At 55.2% G+C, this 12,853-nt stretch overlaps 2 protein-coding genes across 2 annotated transcripts; both read right to left on the bottom strand.

Moving 5' to 3' along the window:
• Window positions 1–1,369: 1,369 nt before the first annotated feature.
• LOC150065174 (serine/threonine-protein kinase PAK 1-like) lies at window positions 1,370–3,731 on the bottom strand. The gene is made up of 2 exons (XM_090329738.1): window positions 3,581–3,731; window positions 1,370–2,700 (listed from the first exon to the last, which is right to left on the bottom strand). The coding sequence occupies exons 1-2, from the start codon at window positions 3,699–3,701 to the stop codon at window positions 1,538–1,540; spliced, it is 1,284 nt and encodes a 427-aa protein (XP_090185864.1). The 5' UTR covers window positions 3,702–3,731; the 3' UTR covers window positions 1,370–1,537.
• Window positions 3,732–4,741: 1,010 nt separating this feature from the next.
• LOC150065173 (uncharacterized) lies at window positions 4,742–12,802 on the bottom strand. The gene is made up of 13 exons (XM_090329323.1): window positions 12,683–12,802; window positions 10,911–12,584; window positions 10,039–10,254; window positions 9,637–9,737; window positions 9,153–9,237; window positions 7,428–7,493; window positions 6,883–6,969; window positions 6,368–6,397; window positions 6,117–6,238; window positions 5,827–5,910; window positions 5,278–5,494; window positions 4,894–5,094; window positions 4,742–4,801 (listed from the first exon to the last, which is right to left on the bottom strand). Exons 1-13 carry the CDS (start codon window positions 12,800–12,802, stop codon window positions 4,742–4,744), a joined length of 3,063 nt encoding a protein of 1,020 aa, XP_090185449.1.
• Window positions 12,803–12,853: the final 51 nt, after the last annotated feature.

Below are 12,853 nucleotides of genomic sequence, written 5' to 3'. Positions count from 1 at the left end.
CAACAAGGAGCACCAGAGGCAGGACTATGCTCAGGCCCCCTGAACACTCTGCATTCTGAGGCCCTCCGTGCAGGGAGCCCCAAGCACTCAACTAGCCGTGCCTCTACTGCTGACTCTTCTGCTCCCCAGTTACCTGTGTCCACGGGTGTCCTATCAACTAAGTCTAGAGTGTACTCAGCTCTTGCCCACATTCTGGTTTCTCTTTCACATTCAATTGCCTCCCCAAGGCTCTGAGTTGGTTTCTGGCAAGAAGGGAACCCATGCCACTGTGACATAGGAAAAAATTTTGGGCGGTAGGCTTCAGGACTCCTCCCAGAATATCGTTGAGGGGCAAAAGGATATTATTAGGCAATTTTAAATAAGGCCTGAGCCATTGAATATCTACTAGAAGATTTGGAAATCATTAAGGGTATGGAGGCAGTCAACACGAAATTGAATGTGAGGTGTTAAATCTAATTCCTGCTGCAATTTTAAACCCAAATAGGTCAAGGGATCTTGTCACTGGACTTTTATCAGGAGTTACTTGCAAGCCAAGGTTAAGAAAGGCTTTAGAAAGTTCCACAAAACAATTTTGTAGATCTGGCCTGTCCTGAGCCACCAACAAAATATCATCAGGGTGTAGGAGAATTGTATAAAAGCAATCTTTGAGATCAATGATCATTTCAGCCACCTAAAAACAATTCCTTGTCAAACACATTTGGTAAAGGCTATTTACGCTGTACATGGCCAAGTACAAGTGTGCACTATTTATAGTTTGAAGCAGAAACTGTTCCTTATGTGACCACAATTGCAATCATTACATGAAAATTCTTATAAAAACATGAATCTTCTTAATAAACAATCTCCAACTCTCTGCCAGGTAATCTCATTAATGGTTCCCTCCTTGGGGAACCAAGGATATAATTCTTCCCCATGATCAAAAAATGCCTTTAAATCTTTCCTTTTAACGCGAGTTCCTTATGTCTTGAGGGCCTCTTAAACCTGAGATGAGCAATTCCTGTGACGATGATACCTGTGCCATGGCCAGTCACTTACCTTGCGCCGTCTCCACTGCTCAGCGTTGACCGAAACTGACGTCTTGGGTGGGTAGCTCCGAGCCGGTCACACAATCACTTGGATCCAAGTTTTCCTGGAAGACAGTGTTCCTCAGCCTCGCTGGCTCCCAGGCCCCATGTTGGGCGCCATTTGTCCCATCCAGCGGGACGTCGACTAGGGCCAAGAACCTAGAGGGAGGAATGAAAGGGACAGGAGACACGAAGAAGGCAGCAAGACAAGCGTCCTGATTAAGCCGCAGATTTTATTTTTCACACAGGGGTTTATATGCCTCTTCGGGAGAGGCAGGAGGGGGTGGGGTATAGGAGCTGCTTGGGGTAGGGAGTCGGGTAGTAGGATGTTTGCTCGGGGTAGAGGCCAGGTGGTAGGATGTTTGCAAGCAGGCACGTGTTGCTACGTGACGTAATCCCAAGATGCAGGCGCGTTCTTACACTAAGAATTCAGGGCGTGGGAGAATGTCCCCGACCCTGGGGTGGGCAGCATCTCAGTGCTTGTTCTTGGTTGCCTCCCTTGCTGTAGCAATCAATGGGATGAGGCAGGAGAGGGGCTTGGCAACCTCGAGGAACGGATGCTGCAGGAGCTCTTTAGCTGAGCCTCTCTTTTCCACATCCATCTCGAGACAGTGGTTTAAAAAGTCCCGGAAGATAGGCGACACCTTCTCTGGGTTCTGAAGTTTTGGAGTGCCACTGGTGGCAATGAGGCACAAGGCCCTCAGAGGGTTTTCATTGAAGTATGGGGGCTCTCCTTCCATCATTTCAATAGCCACGATGCCCAGGGACCAGATGTCAACCTCGGGTCCATAGGGCTTTCGCGTTACCACCTCGGGTGCCATCCAATATGGCGTTCCCACCATGGTGCTCCTTTTGCTCTGTTCTGGAGTTATCTGTGCACAGAATCCAAAATCGGTTAACTTGACAGAGCCATCCATTCCCAACAGTATATTGTCGCTCTTGATGTCTCTGTGAATGACTTGATTCGAATGTAGGAACTCTAGGGCCTGCAGACACTCACGGCACACAGCAGCAATCTGTCCTTCATCCATACAGATTTCTGTCACCACATCTGACAAGGGACCTCCAGCCAAGTATTCCATGACAACCCATAGCTCATCTCCTACAAGGTAATTGTCCAAGTAGTTTGCAATATTTGGGTTCTTGTTTTCCCTCATGACCAGGATCTCATTAATAACCAGCCCTTTCTCCGGATGCTGCTGCAGATTCATCTGCTTAATGGCCACCTCCTGTCCTGTGGCTACATCCATGGCGGTATACACAGTTCCCAAAGCACCGTGTCCAATCTTCTCAAAGCGCGTATACTTCTTCTTAGGATCACCCACACTCACTATGCTCCGTAATTTCTCTAAGATCTCCTCATCAGACATGTTGGGTTTCTTCTGCTGCTTCTCAATATGCCGGGTCAATGGATCTGGTGGAGTGGTGGTATTCTCAGTAGGTGAAATGGGAGATGTAGCCACGGCCCGAGTTGGAGTGATAGGAAGTGGTTCAATCACAGTCGGTGTATCTATAGACGTTGTGTGCTCTGGATGTGGAGCAATCACTGGAGAAGAGGCATCGTCATCATCATGTTCATCTTCTAAAACTGGAGGCCCCGCAGGGGTCTCAGACACAGTCTTCACATTCATTTGAGCTGAAAGGCATAAATAGGAAGACTGTGACCAGTCCAGATGGGAAAAATCAAGCAAGACCATAGCAGCAAAGTAAAAGGCAGTAACTGGGGCATGGTGGCTCATGCTGTAATCCTAGCTACTCAGGAGGCTGAGATGTGCCTTGTCTGTATTTTTGCGTGTGTGTCTGTGTGTGTTTCTGTGTCTGTACCTGGTTATGTGTCTGTCCTCCTCCTAAGACATTTTGTACTCTGCACTGAATGGGATGTGAATCTCAGTGACAGAGGTGGTTTGAACTTTTCCAGAGATCTCTGAGATCTCTCTAGTTCATTCTGGGCCTGCACCTGGGCTTGATTCTGTTATGAATTCTCTGTCCACATCACTAAATCTTGTCATGCAAGTGTATTTCTGTTGGCTGCCACTGGATGGATTGTTGCTCTGATGTTTGGTGGAATAAGATTGGCTATTGGGGGTCTGGAGGGGCATCTTTCTTCCCCGGTCAGCTGAGAGAGATCAAGGGATTTGGCTAGTTGTTTTCCATTGTGTGATTTCTTTTTTCTGAAGCCCTGTTTCCCATGTGAGCATGATGTAGAAAAGTGTATTGTAGTGAGGGTAGCGGCCAGCTGGTCCGCTGGCAGCTGTGAGCACTGCCCTCCGACTTGAGGTATCTCTGTGGGGCGGCTCCCTCTCCAGGCAGGCAAGTTAGGGCACGGCAGGACTGTGCAAGGGCTGGCATATCCAGCAGAAGAGGGGCAGTGCTGAACCCCTGGGCATGCAGTACCCACTTTGGGCTTAGCATGCCCAAAGGCCACCCTTGTGCCGCTGCCCCCAGCACTTCGGATGAGGACCCCACCTGCATCCCCTCCTGTCATTTCCCTTCCTGGCTGTCTGCATGGGACTCACTCAGTTCCTCAGAAGCGTACTGTACCAGCTCCAAGTCTTTGGGCCTGTGCTGGCGCGGCCAGTGTTCCCCCGTGGCCTCCAGGATGTCGTCACTAAGCTTCTCCTGCTCGGTCACCTGCATCCAAATAACAGAGAAATCATCAGGTGCAGTGTCCAGTGTGTGTGTGTGTGTCTTCCCTCAAGTCAGTGTCCAAGGATCCTCTGGAAGCCTTGCAGTGCACAACAGAGGACTCCCCCATGAGGATGGGCCTTGCCCACCCTCCTCAGTAGTGTGCCATCTGAGCACCTGTCAGCCTGAACCCCTTTATTTCTTTTGCCTCTGGGCTAAGGAATCAAGTGTGCATTTCAAGAGGACTCATCAGACACACTCATGGAAACTCAAGAGAGGGAGGAGGCCCAGATCCAGGGCCCCAGTTCCTCCTACCAGCCGGCCTGCTGTGCTCTGGAGGAGGTAGTGGTAGAGGATACAACCTGGATCCTTGTCTCCCTCTCCTGAGGCTCTGAGCTGAGCAGAAAGGAAGACACAGCTTCCCAACTGTTGGTAAAGATGGCTAGTGTCATTGTAGCTTGGAGAGGACTGGCAGGGTGGAGTGGTATGGACTCTTGATGAGGAAGCATGAGGCAGCAGAGTTGAGCCAGGACTCCTGCTCACTTGAGCACTTGGTAGAGGGAAGGGGCTTCTCCTAAGCTGCGCCAGTTGACTTGGAAACAGATTGTGCTGTTTCCATGTCGTCAGCAGCCAGACTCCTGCCCTCCTGACTAGTTGTGAGGCCACCAGGTGGATTCTGGTAGGTTGACCACGCAGGATTTCTTTGTGCAGCCTACTAGCCCTGCTCCCTCCCTGTGTGTGAGAGACAGCCAGTTGTCTAAGGGAAATGGACTAGATTGCCTGGGAAGGCCCTGTTCCCGACTCCAGGCTCTAGATAGCTCTTCCTCTCAGGAAAGTGAAGAAGGTCAGGTGTGGACTGTGCCTTAGGCAGCCAAGGACTTCCTGTGCTTTATCCCTTGTTCTTGCTTCAGGACTCCTCAGGGTCCCAAGTGTGCTCTTATTCTTGCCTGGTGAGGGAGCATCATTCCTCCCTCCTCCCTGTCAGCAGGGGCCCTAGGCACTGTCCAGTGCCTCCAGCATAGCATGGTGGGTTTCTTACTGTGCACTCCAAGTCATCTGTCTTGTGGAAGGAAGGGTAAGGACATGGAGAAGGGCCCAGGGCTGTGCACTGGCTTGTGGGAGACATCACATCAGCGGAATGCCCCTGTGCCCCACTCAGCAGGATGCCTCTGTGCACATTTCCTGTGTGCTCAGGCAGGCTCACCTTGATGACACAGGAGTCTCCCCCAGGCCTCTGGGTAACTAGTCTCTGTGGGGAGCCGCTGCTTCCCACTCCTAAGGCCCAGCTCTGGCTGCTGGCTGTGTTGGGCTCAGGTGTGCTGCAGGCCAAAGAAGAGGCTGGGCTGCTGCATGTCACGTGTCTGCGTGCAGTCCCTGAAGATGGCAGGGAGGCACAGGCCCCGATCTGCAGAAACAACCACATCAGGACAGGGGTGGAAACCCGACGGGTGCCCGAGACTGGAAGGATGTCTGGGATCTTCCAAACAGTGTGTACATACATCCGTGCGTGTCTGTCTGTGTGGGTGAATGTGCCCACACGGGTTTGTGTAGGCGAGCAGCTTGCACTTTCAGGTCTCCTTACATGTACCTCTAGTTGGCCAGGTAGGACTGGAGTGGAGATGCGGGGTGTCGCCTGTTCCTGGTGTGGACAGGATTCTCCCCGGAGGCTGGCGTGTGGTTGGGTTGGGGCCTGGCCAGGGCAGTGCGCACTGCTGCGTGAGGGCCCTTCGGCTGTGTCCCGATTGCTGCTTCCTGTGCTGGGGCCAGGCTGGGCCTGGTCCTGATATGAGCAGTGAGAGCCGGCACTGAAAAGGAAGTGAGTGCTGTGGGCAAGGGGATTCAGAGAAGGACTGGCTTGCTGGAGGGAATTCCCCCACACCATCCCAGACCCTGCTCCCCACGACCCTGCTTGCCTGCTGCTCCCTTGTAGGATGCTTCCAATCCCCATTTCCTGAAGGTCCCCCCACCCCCCTTTGGGTTGGAGGGATGGATGCAGAGACAAGCAAGGGGAGCACAGCGAGTCCCAGAGAGCTGCTGCCTCTGAGCCCAGCAAGGACAAGTCAGCGTCTGCCTCTGGGGCTCCCCAGTCCCTGCCCAGCATCTTGCTGGCTCCTGCCCCCACAGCCCATGCACTTACTTCTTGCTGCCTGAGAGCTTGTGTCTGGGTAGGCTGGGATTGCTACTCTGCTTGTGGGGCTCTAGTGCACAGGAGAGCTCGTAGCTAAGACAAGGCATGGTGCTGAGGTCAGCAAGTGCCCTGTTCATGCCACTGCCATAGTTGGCCTGGACTTGAGAGCCTGCTGGCCACCCCCTCCTGAGTCCCTCCAAGGAGTTTGTTGGCTCCCCTGCACCCAGGTGCACACCTCAGCCTCTCCAGCATCCACTCCAGAGCCAGCCCTTGTCCTTGAGCAGTGTCTGCCAACCCACCTGGCCTCTTCACTGAGCCGCTCCAGGCCCCTGAACCAGGCAAGAAAAGTGGCATCCACTTGGATGTTATAGTAGCTGCAACTGTGTTGTAGCAGCTTCAACTGCTGGATGATTGCATCCTCCTGGTGAGGGAGAGCACAAGGGCAGTGCTAGGGCTAGGGGGGGTTGGGCTGGCCACAGTGGGTTGGGCCCCTCCAGAGCAGAGCTGTGCTCTCCACCCTCCCTGTCTTGTCTGTTCAGCTGCCGCTCACCTTCAGCAATTTCATCATCCTTGTTCTTTCCTAGAAGACAGAAGGGAATGAATGCAGTTCGAAAGGGGCCCCTGTCCATTTTGGACCTGGGCTCAGGGCCTCCTGTAGCCTGGGCATCCCACGTGCACACACACGAGTAGGACGAACTTTTGGCGGAGGCTGGGGAACAGGGTGAATGAACCCGAGTTCAGGTGCTGTGGTATCTGACACTACTGTCTGAGGACAGACACTGTGTGTTGAGGTAGAAAGACCTTTCCGGGTACAGGGCTTGCTTGTTTTAGGAAAGCCTGGCTTCAGTTGTGTCCCAGGGTCTCCTATGGAGGGACTTGAAGTCCCAGCTGGGCTCTGTGCATACACACAGCTCAGTGGTTAGGCAGGCCCTGGAAGCCCCTGGTCAGAGGGGGAGAGGACTGAGCTCAGAGCATGGCCTTGGGTTGCCGAGAATGCCAGAGCTCAGAGTCTGGGAGCACTTCGAGTTGCGGCTCAAGGATCCCAGCGAGGCCCTGGCTACTCACATCGTGGCCGTCCTCATAGGCACTGTGAAGCATTATGAGGTCCGTTAGAAATATGCCCAAGTAAGGAACAACGCCCTTGGTCTGCACCTGTAGTATTGGGTGTGTGATGGTCAAGATCCAGGGCCCAGTCCTTCACCATCCCCGAAGGCTTCTCGGCCAGCCCTCAGCCCCACAGGGTCTCCCAGAGCATAGTGTCCTGGGGGCACTGGCGACATGGTCTGTGCAGAGCACATTCCCCATTGCTGCCACTCCAAACTGCCCCTCCACCCCCCGACAAAATCTCCCCTGCCCCACAGGCAGAATTCAAATATTACAGGCCCATCCCTGCCTACCAACCCCGCCTGCAGACTCTGCCAAGCCCTGGTTCAGCTGAGTCCAGTTCCCCCTTCCACACTGCCAGCTAGCTCAGCGAGGTGAGCGTGTTCAAGATTGCAAATCACCCCTCTACCTGGGTACCCTTTGGACTGAGGTCAAAGGGGCACAGAGGAAGGTTAGGCTGTATGTCTTCTCTCTCAGGCAAAGTGGCCCAGATCCCAGTCACTCACCATAGTTTGCAGCCACCTGGGACTTCCTTTGAGGCGCTTCTCCTTGGTGGTAAACTTGCAGGTCTCCTGCCAGAATTGAGCAGAACTGTTGCGTGTGCGAGATTTTCCCTTTCATTGTCTTTGTCTTGGGAGTGTCATGGTTTGTGGGCTGTACCCCAGCTCCTACCAACTGGCAGGTGAAATCTAGCTTAGGCTCTGTTCTTGCCCCCCCCCCCGAGTGCTGTGGCATTTCCCTGGGGGGCGTGGCTTCCTCTGTCTGCTTCCTAATCTGGAGAATGTCCCTATGTCTGTGGGGAGACTCAGCTTCTCCTGCCTGCTGGTTGCCAGCAAAGATGTTGTGCCGATTGACATGAAGGGCCAGGGACTTCTCAGAACTCTGCCTATTCATTTCTTGTCCCCTCTGGGCAACTCCAAACCCAGTCTTGGTGGTGTGGCCTGTGTGCTATGTGTCTCTGAGGAGTAGGAGAAAACTGAAGTCCTGGGAAGGAGGAGGAGGAGGATTAGGAGGAGGAGGAGGAGGAAGAAGAGGTGGTGAGAGCGGCAATGGCCTGTCGAGTGCCCTGAAATTCAGCCAAGGAAGTGAGCAGGAGACTGATCAGAGTCCAGTCAGGGAGCTTTGCTCTGTGTATGAGGAGGTGGGAATATGCAATATCAGACTCCTTCCTGCTGACCTCAAAGTCCTGGCTTTCCTCAGCTGAATAGGGTAGGTTTCCAGAGAAGTGGGAAAACTTCCTTTGTCTGCTGACCCTGTCCTCAAGGCCCAGGTAGGAAAGTCTGCCTCTGTGCAGCTTGGAGAGCAGATTCCTTGGGCCCAGGTCAGTTTCTATGAGTGTTGTATGGAAGGGGTTGTTCTCTGGGAGGCAGTGGCAAGAGTGTCATGAAAGATGACAGGGTGGTGGCTTAGTTTCCTCAAGTCATTTCTAGTTACAGAACTCGGCGACTGTGTGTGGGCCTTGACACTGGCACTTTGAGGCTACTGTTTTGCCATTTGAGCTACAACTCCATTTCCCATTTTGGAGGTCCATCTTTCTGATTTGACTGCCAGGCTAGTTGTGACCAGCCATCCTCACTTGTCCTCTCTCTGTTCTTAGGGAGATAGTGGTGGTTGTCCAGGAGTATTTCTCAGGTCCTTCACAGCTGCAGCTATGTGCTAGGTACCTCTCAGCTGTGATGTGAGCATGAGCAGCATCTGTGTAGATGAGCTGAGAGCCACACAGTGGCTCCAGATGGACACAGTGGGTCTGGATGTGTGCAACCAAGCCCAGTGAGTCCTCCATGCTCTTGAATCCTCAGAAGCCCCACAGGAAGCAGGGTAGAGCTGTCCTCTTGTGGACAGTGCCCCTAAACCATTGGGCTGGAGTCAGTGGGAGGCATCTGGAGAGTGGGGTACATGGTTTGGGGAGAGGCAGCCATTTTCCTTTGGGCTTATAGCACATGTGGTCCCAAGCCTAATGCTAGAGCTCTGGGTAATTGGGAGTCCCCCAAACAGACAATCCTGTGCATGCCTGGACCCCATTGGGCTCCTAGCAACATCCCGTCCCCAGAGGCCTCCTAGGCCTCCACATGTCCTGACCTGCATGAATGCCTCACACATTCCTCTTTGGCCTTCCTCTCCAACGAGAAGCCCAAGTGATGTTGAACAAAGCCTTTCAGGACAGTACTGATTCCTGCGTGAGCCCCTCCCCTCGGGCCTCTGGCCTGTGGCTTCTCCTCTTAGTCTCCTACCTTCACCAGCAGGTCTCTGCTCTTGCTGTAGTTGTTTTCATGCAAAGTGATGGCTTCCAGCTTGTGGAATGTTACCAGGGAAATCCTGCAGGGAGGCCAGAGAGAAGGTGAGAATTGAGAGTGTGTAGACGCCATTTTGTGGAGGATCAAGCCTCCCCCGTCTCCACAAATGATTTCGCTGAACCCCAATGACCCATGGTGCAAGAGCAGGTTCTTCTTGCTGGCAGAGTGCTACATTTTCTACTTCTACTGGACACAGTGGTGTGTGTGTGTGTGTCTGTGTGTGTGTGTGTGTGTGTGTGTGTGTGTGTGTGTGTGTGTGTGTGTGTTTCGAGGAAGACAGACATGAGCTTCCAGAGGCCTGAGCAGGATTGCCTAAGTTGGGGTTAGCCAGGAGTGTGCCATCCAAAGTCCATAGCCTGAATGTTTGGGGCTGGAGCACAGTGAGTTTGATGCCTGCTTCTCCTTTGTGGTAGGGGCTCACCTGGAGACCAGCCTCCATGTGTTGTGGAGTCGGAAGATGGCTGCACTCTGCAGCGCAGAGATGATGGCATGGAGGGAGACGTTCCTCAGTATTCGGCAACCCTGAAGATGAAGATTGTGTGAGTGTTTCTTGGCACTGCTGCCACCTCTGGTCTTGGACAGGAGAGGGTTGCTGGGAATGGCAGGGCTTGGAGAGGGCCCTAGGCCTACCCAGTCAGGATTTGGGCTCCCACAGAAGCTGAGAGCAGGACAGTGCAAAGAATGGGCAGTGAGTGAGCTGGGGATGGCTGGCCCTGGAAGCATGTGCTAGGCAGGGAGGGACTGGGCTCCACAGAGAGCTTTGAGCTCAATTCCCAGATGCCCGGGAGAGAAATGGCAAGTGCCAGCACATGGTGTAGCATACCGCGGCCACCTCAATCCAAAACTCGACTCGGCGAGCCCTGTCTGGGGCTTCCATGCTGTGGTCGCCCAGGCAGGTGGTGATCACACAGGACGCCACGTTGTTAAATTGGGTGACTATGGCCCGGATGGTGGGGGCCAAGTTTTCATTGCCCTTCTTGTGCCTCTGGGACCAGATGCAGCCCCGGCAGTTGTTGGGCTCTGCCTTCTCCAACAGTGCCTGGGGAAGAGGGCCAGGGCCACCAGGCTCGGTCACAAACCACAGCGGCATCCCTGTCCCCCACACAAGAAGATTGAGCTCAGAACAGGGAGCAGGCCCCCCACCCTGTGGGAGTACCTGGGTGTGCTGTGCCATCCCCCAGCACACCTAAGCCCTCAGGGACTGCCAGGATACAAGGGTGGGAGAGGGAGGGCCGTGGTATGCCAGATATTCTCAGTCCTTCCTGAAGCATGCTTGGCCAGGCAGGACCTTGCTTGGGCCCTGTCCTAGCTAGCGCACGTCTGTCTCTGGCATAAGTGCTGGCATAGGACCCACCCCAAACTATGGCCAGCCCCTTAGGCTGCGTGGCAACACATCAGGTGCCCTTCATGTCAGGGGTGTGCGTTCTAAGTGCTGGGGCTGCTCTGGGCTCCTCACAGAAGAGGGTGACCCAAAGTCCTGGCTGCCTGACTTTCTGCCCCCGAGCTTGATTGTGCAAAGTTCCTGGGAGTGGAGTGGGGTGTCATGTCGTCTTGAGAGATTGCACTTGAGGAATGGCTAGATATGGTAGGGCTCAAGCTGGGGCAAGAACGCACGGGTGCCGGGGCAAGGAAACAGGGTGGCATTGGGGATGGGAAGCCCGCCTCCACTACTTCCAGCCCAGCCCAGCCCCTCACCACATCCATTGCCGTGAGCTGCTTTGACACACGGTGAGGAAGGGCAGCCAAGGCAGGAGGCAACTCTTGGCTGCGCCCACCCTGTCTGGTGGCACTAGGAGGATGGCAAGCTTCTTGGGCAGGAAGTGATGTGTCCTTCGGCTCAGATTCCCCAGAAGCAGAGGGAGCCTTGTCCATCACCACGGCCAGGGTGGAATAGGCCTGCAGGTGAGGAAGGCTGGCAGCTGCCCTCTCTTCCCTGGGCATCAGAGCCACGTTGGCAGGAGGCTCTGGCTCAGTCCCAGAAGCCAGTGTGCCCTGCGCACTCAGAGGCAGAGCCAAGGTGTGTGGTGTCTCCATGGCGGCCGTGGAGACTGCTGCCTCCTCAGCCTGGAGCAGCACAGCCGAGAGGCGAGACGTCTCCATCTCCGCAGGGGATGCCCGTGCGTCCTGGAGAAGGAGCACCGGGGTCAAGCTGCAACTCGACTCCCCGTCATCCCTGCATTCTGCTGTGTCCCCTGGCCTGAGCTCCAAAGCCCTGGTGGAGCCTGGCTCCATGGCAGCACTCCATGATGTGGATTTGGAGGCTGGCGCTCGCCAGAGATAGAGCACCCCAAAGAGTGCTGTTCCCACACAGAGGGCCAGAGCCGGTGTCTGGGCCAGAGATAGCATAGCAGCCAAGGGCAGAATGACATGTGGCTGCTCATCGGAGGCTGTTTCTCCAGAAGTGAGAGGTGGAGCCGAGCTGACAGGTGGCTCCGTGGCAGCCCTGGAGGCGGCTGCTCCATCAGCACTGAGCATCACTCGCAAGCTGGCAGAGGCCTGTGATGGTGCCACAGGTGCTGTAGCTCTCACAACACAGAGCCCCACCGTCGGTGCTACAACAAGAAAGAGCACGACCCAGGGTGCTCCTAGCAGGTAGAAGAAGATGCTGACGGTCACAAAGACCTCCAGGTCTGCACTGGAGGCTGGTCCTCGGGGGTCGGGGACCGGGGCCCCGGTAGAAGCCAGCTCCTTGTCAGTACCCCAGTCTGATGCTCCCTGAGCCCCGTGCTCCGCAGCCACGGAGGCAGATGGGACGGATGTGGCCCAGGAGCCCAAGGCTCTCACTGCACGGAGCAACAGAGTCAGTAGTCCTAGAAGTGAAAGCACCGCAGTGGGTCCTCCGAAGAGCAACAGCAGCAGAGCTGGCATGAGAAACACTAGCAGCCCTGCACCGATGGCTAGTCGTCTGGGGCTGAGACCTGGAGCCCAGCTGGCACCTGGCTCCCGCTCAGCACTCCAGGCAGCTGCTCCAGCAGCACCACCCCCCGAAGCTCTGCTGGAGTGTGGCTCTGGTTGGACACAAGAGCCTAGTGCTGTCCTGGCACAGAGCAGCAGAGTCAGTGCTCCCAGCAGCGAGAGCAGCCCAGCTGGGGCTCCCACGGCACAGAGCAGCAGGGCCAAGCTCAGAAGCCACTGCAGCTTAGCACAGAACGCTGCTTGTTCAAGACCTGGAAGCACAGCCAAGGGGTCTACTGGCTCTTCTTCAGCAATGGCGTCTGCTTCTTCTTCCTGGCTGCTGAGCAGAGGAGGAGGAGGAGGAAAGCTGGAGCATGGCTCCATCTCCCCACCTGGCACTGGCTCTCCTGCCCCAGTTGGCTCCGGAGCCAAGGGCCAAGAGGGCTCCAGCTCAGCACTGGGCAGCGCAGCTCCCTTGGCACAGGGTGCCAAAGCCAAAGTGGGAGCTGGAGGCACTTGAGCACTGGCTGCTCTTGCCCCTTCAGGACTGGGCAGCAGAGCTGGCCCGGCACATGGCCCTTCCTCTTGACAGGATGGTTTTGCTCCCGCAGGCCTGCAGGCCATCTTGCAGGTTGAAGTGGCCTCTGCTTGGGCTCCTGCTGGTGCTCCTCCCACTGGGCTGGGGCACGCATTCCCTGGTGGCCGGGAGTCCAGATCCCAAGATGGTATGGCATCATCAGCCA

This window comes from Megascapheus bottae, chromosome 3 (assembly GCF_031878675.1).
Source record: "Megascapheus bottae isolate mThoBot1 chromosome 3, mThoBot2.hap1, whole genome shotgun sequence".
Lineage (NCBI taxonomy): Eukaryota > Metazoa > Chordata > Mammalia > Rodentia > Geomyidae > Megascapheus > Megascapheus bottae.
The sequence above is the reverse complement of the archived record's forward strand: the minus strand, read 5'-3'. Positions and strand labels throughout refer to the sequence as shown.

Bases quoted from the DNA above. Each gene is read 5' to 3' on its own strand.
- LOC150065174 (XM_090329738.1), bottom strand. From the start codon at position 3,701: ATGCAGGTGACCGAGCAGGAGAAGCTTAGTGACGACATCCTGGAGGCC. The intron at 2,701-3,580 runs GTGAGTCCCATG...TATGCCTTTCAG, and splicing joins GTACGCTTCTGAGGAACTGA to CTCAAATGAATGTGAAGACT.
- LOC150065173 (XM_090329323.1), bottom strand. From the start codon at position 12,802: ATGCGTGCCCCAGCCCAGTGGGAGGAGCACCAGCAGGAGCCCAAGCAG. The intron at 12,585-12,682 runs GTGCCGGGCCAG...CCCTGTGCCAAG, and splicing joins CTGTCAAGAGGAAGGGCCAT to GGAGCTGCGCTGCCCAGTGC. The intron at 5,495-5,826 runs GTAAGTGCATGG...CTTCCTTTTCAG, and splicing joins AAGCTCTCAGGCAGCAAGAA to TGCCGGCTCTCACTGCTCAT.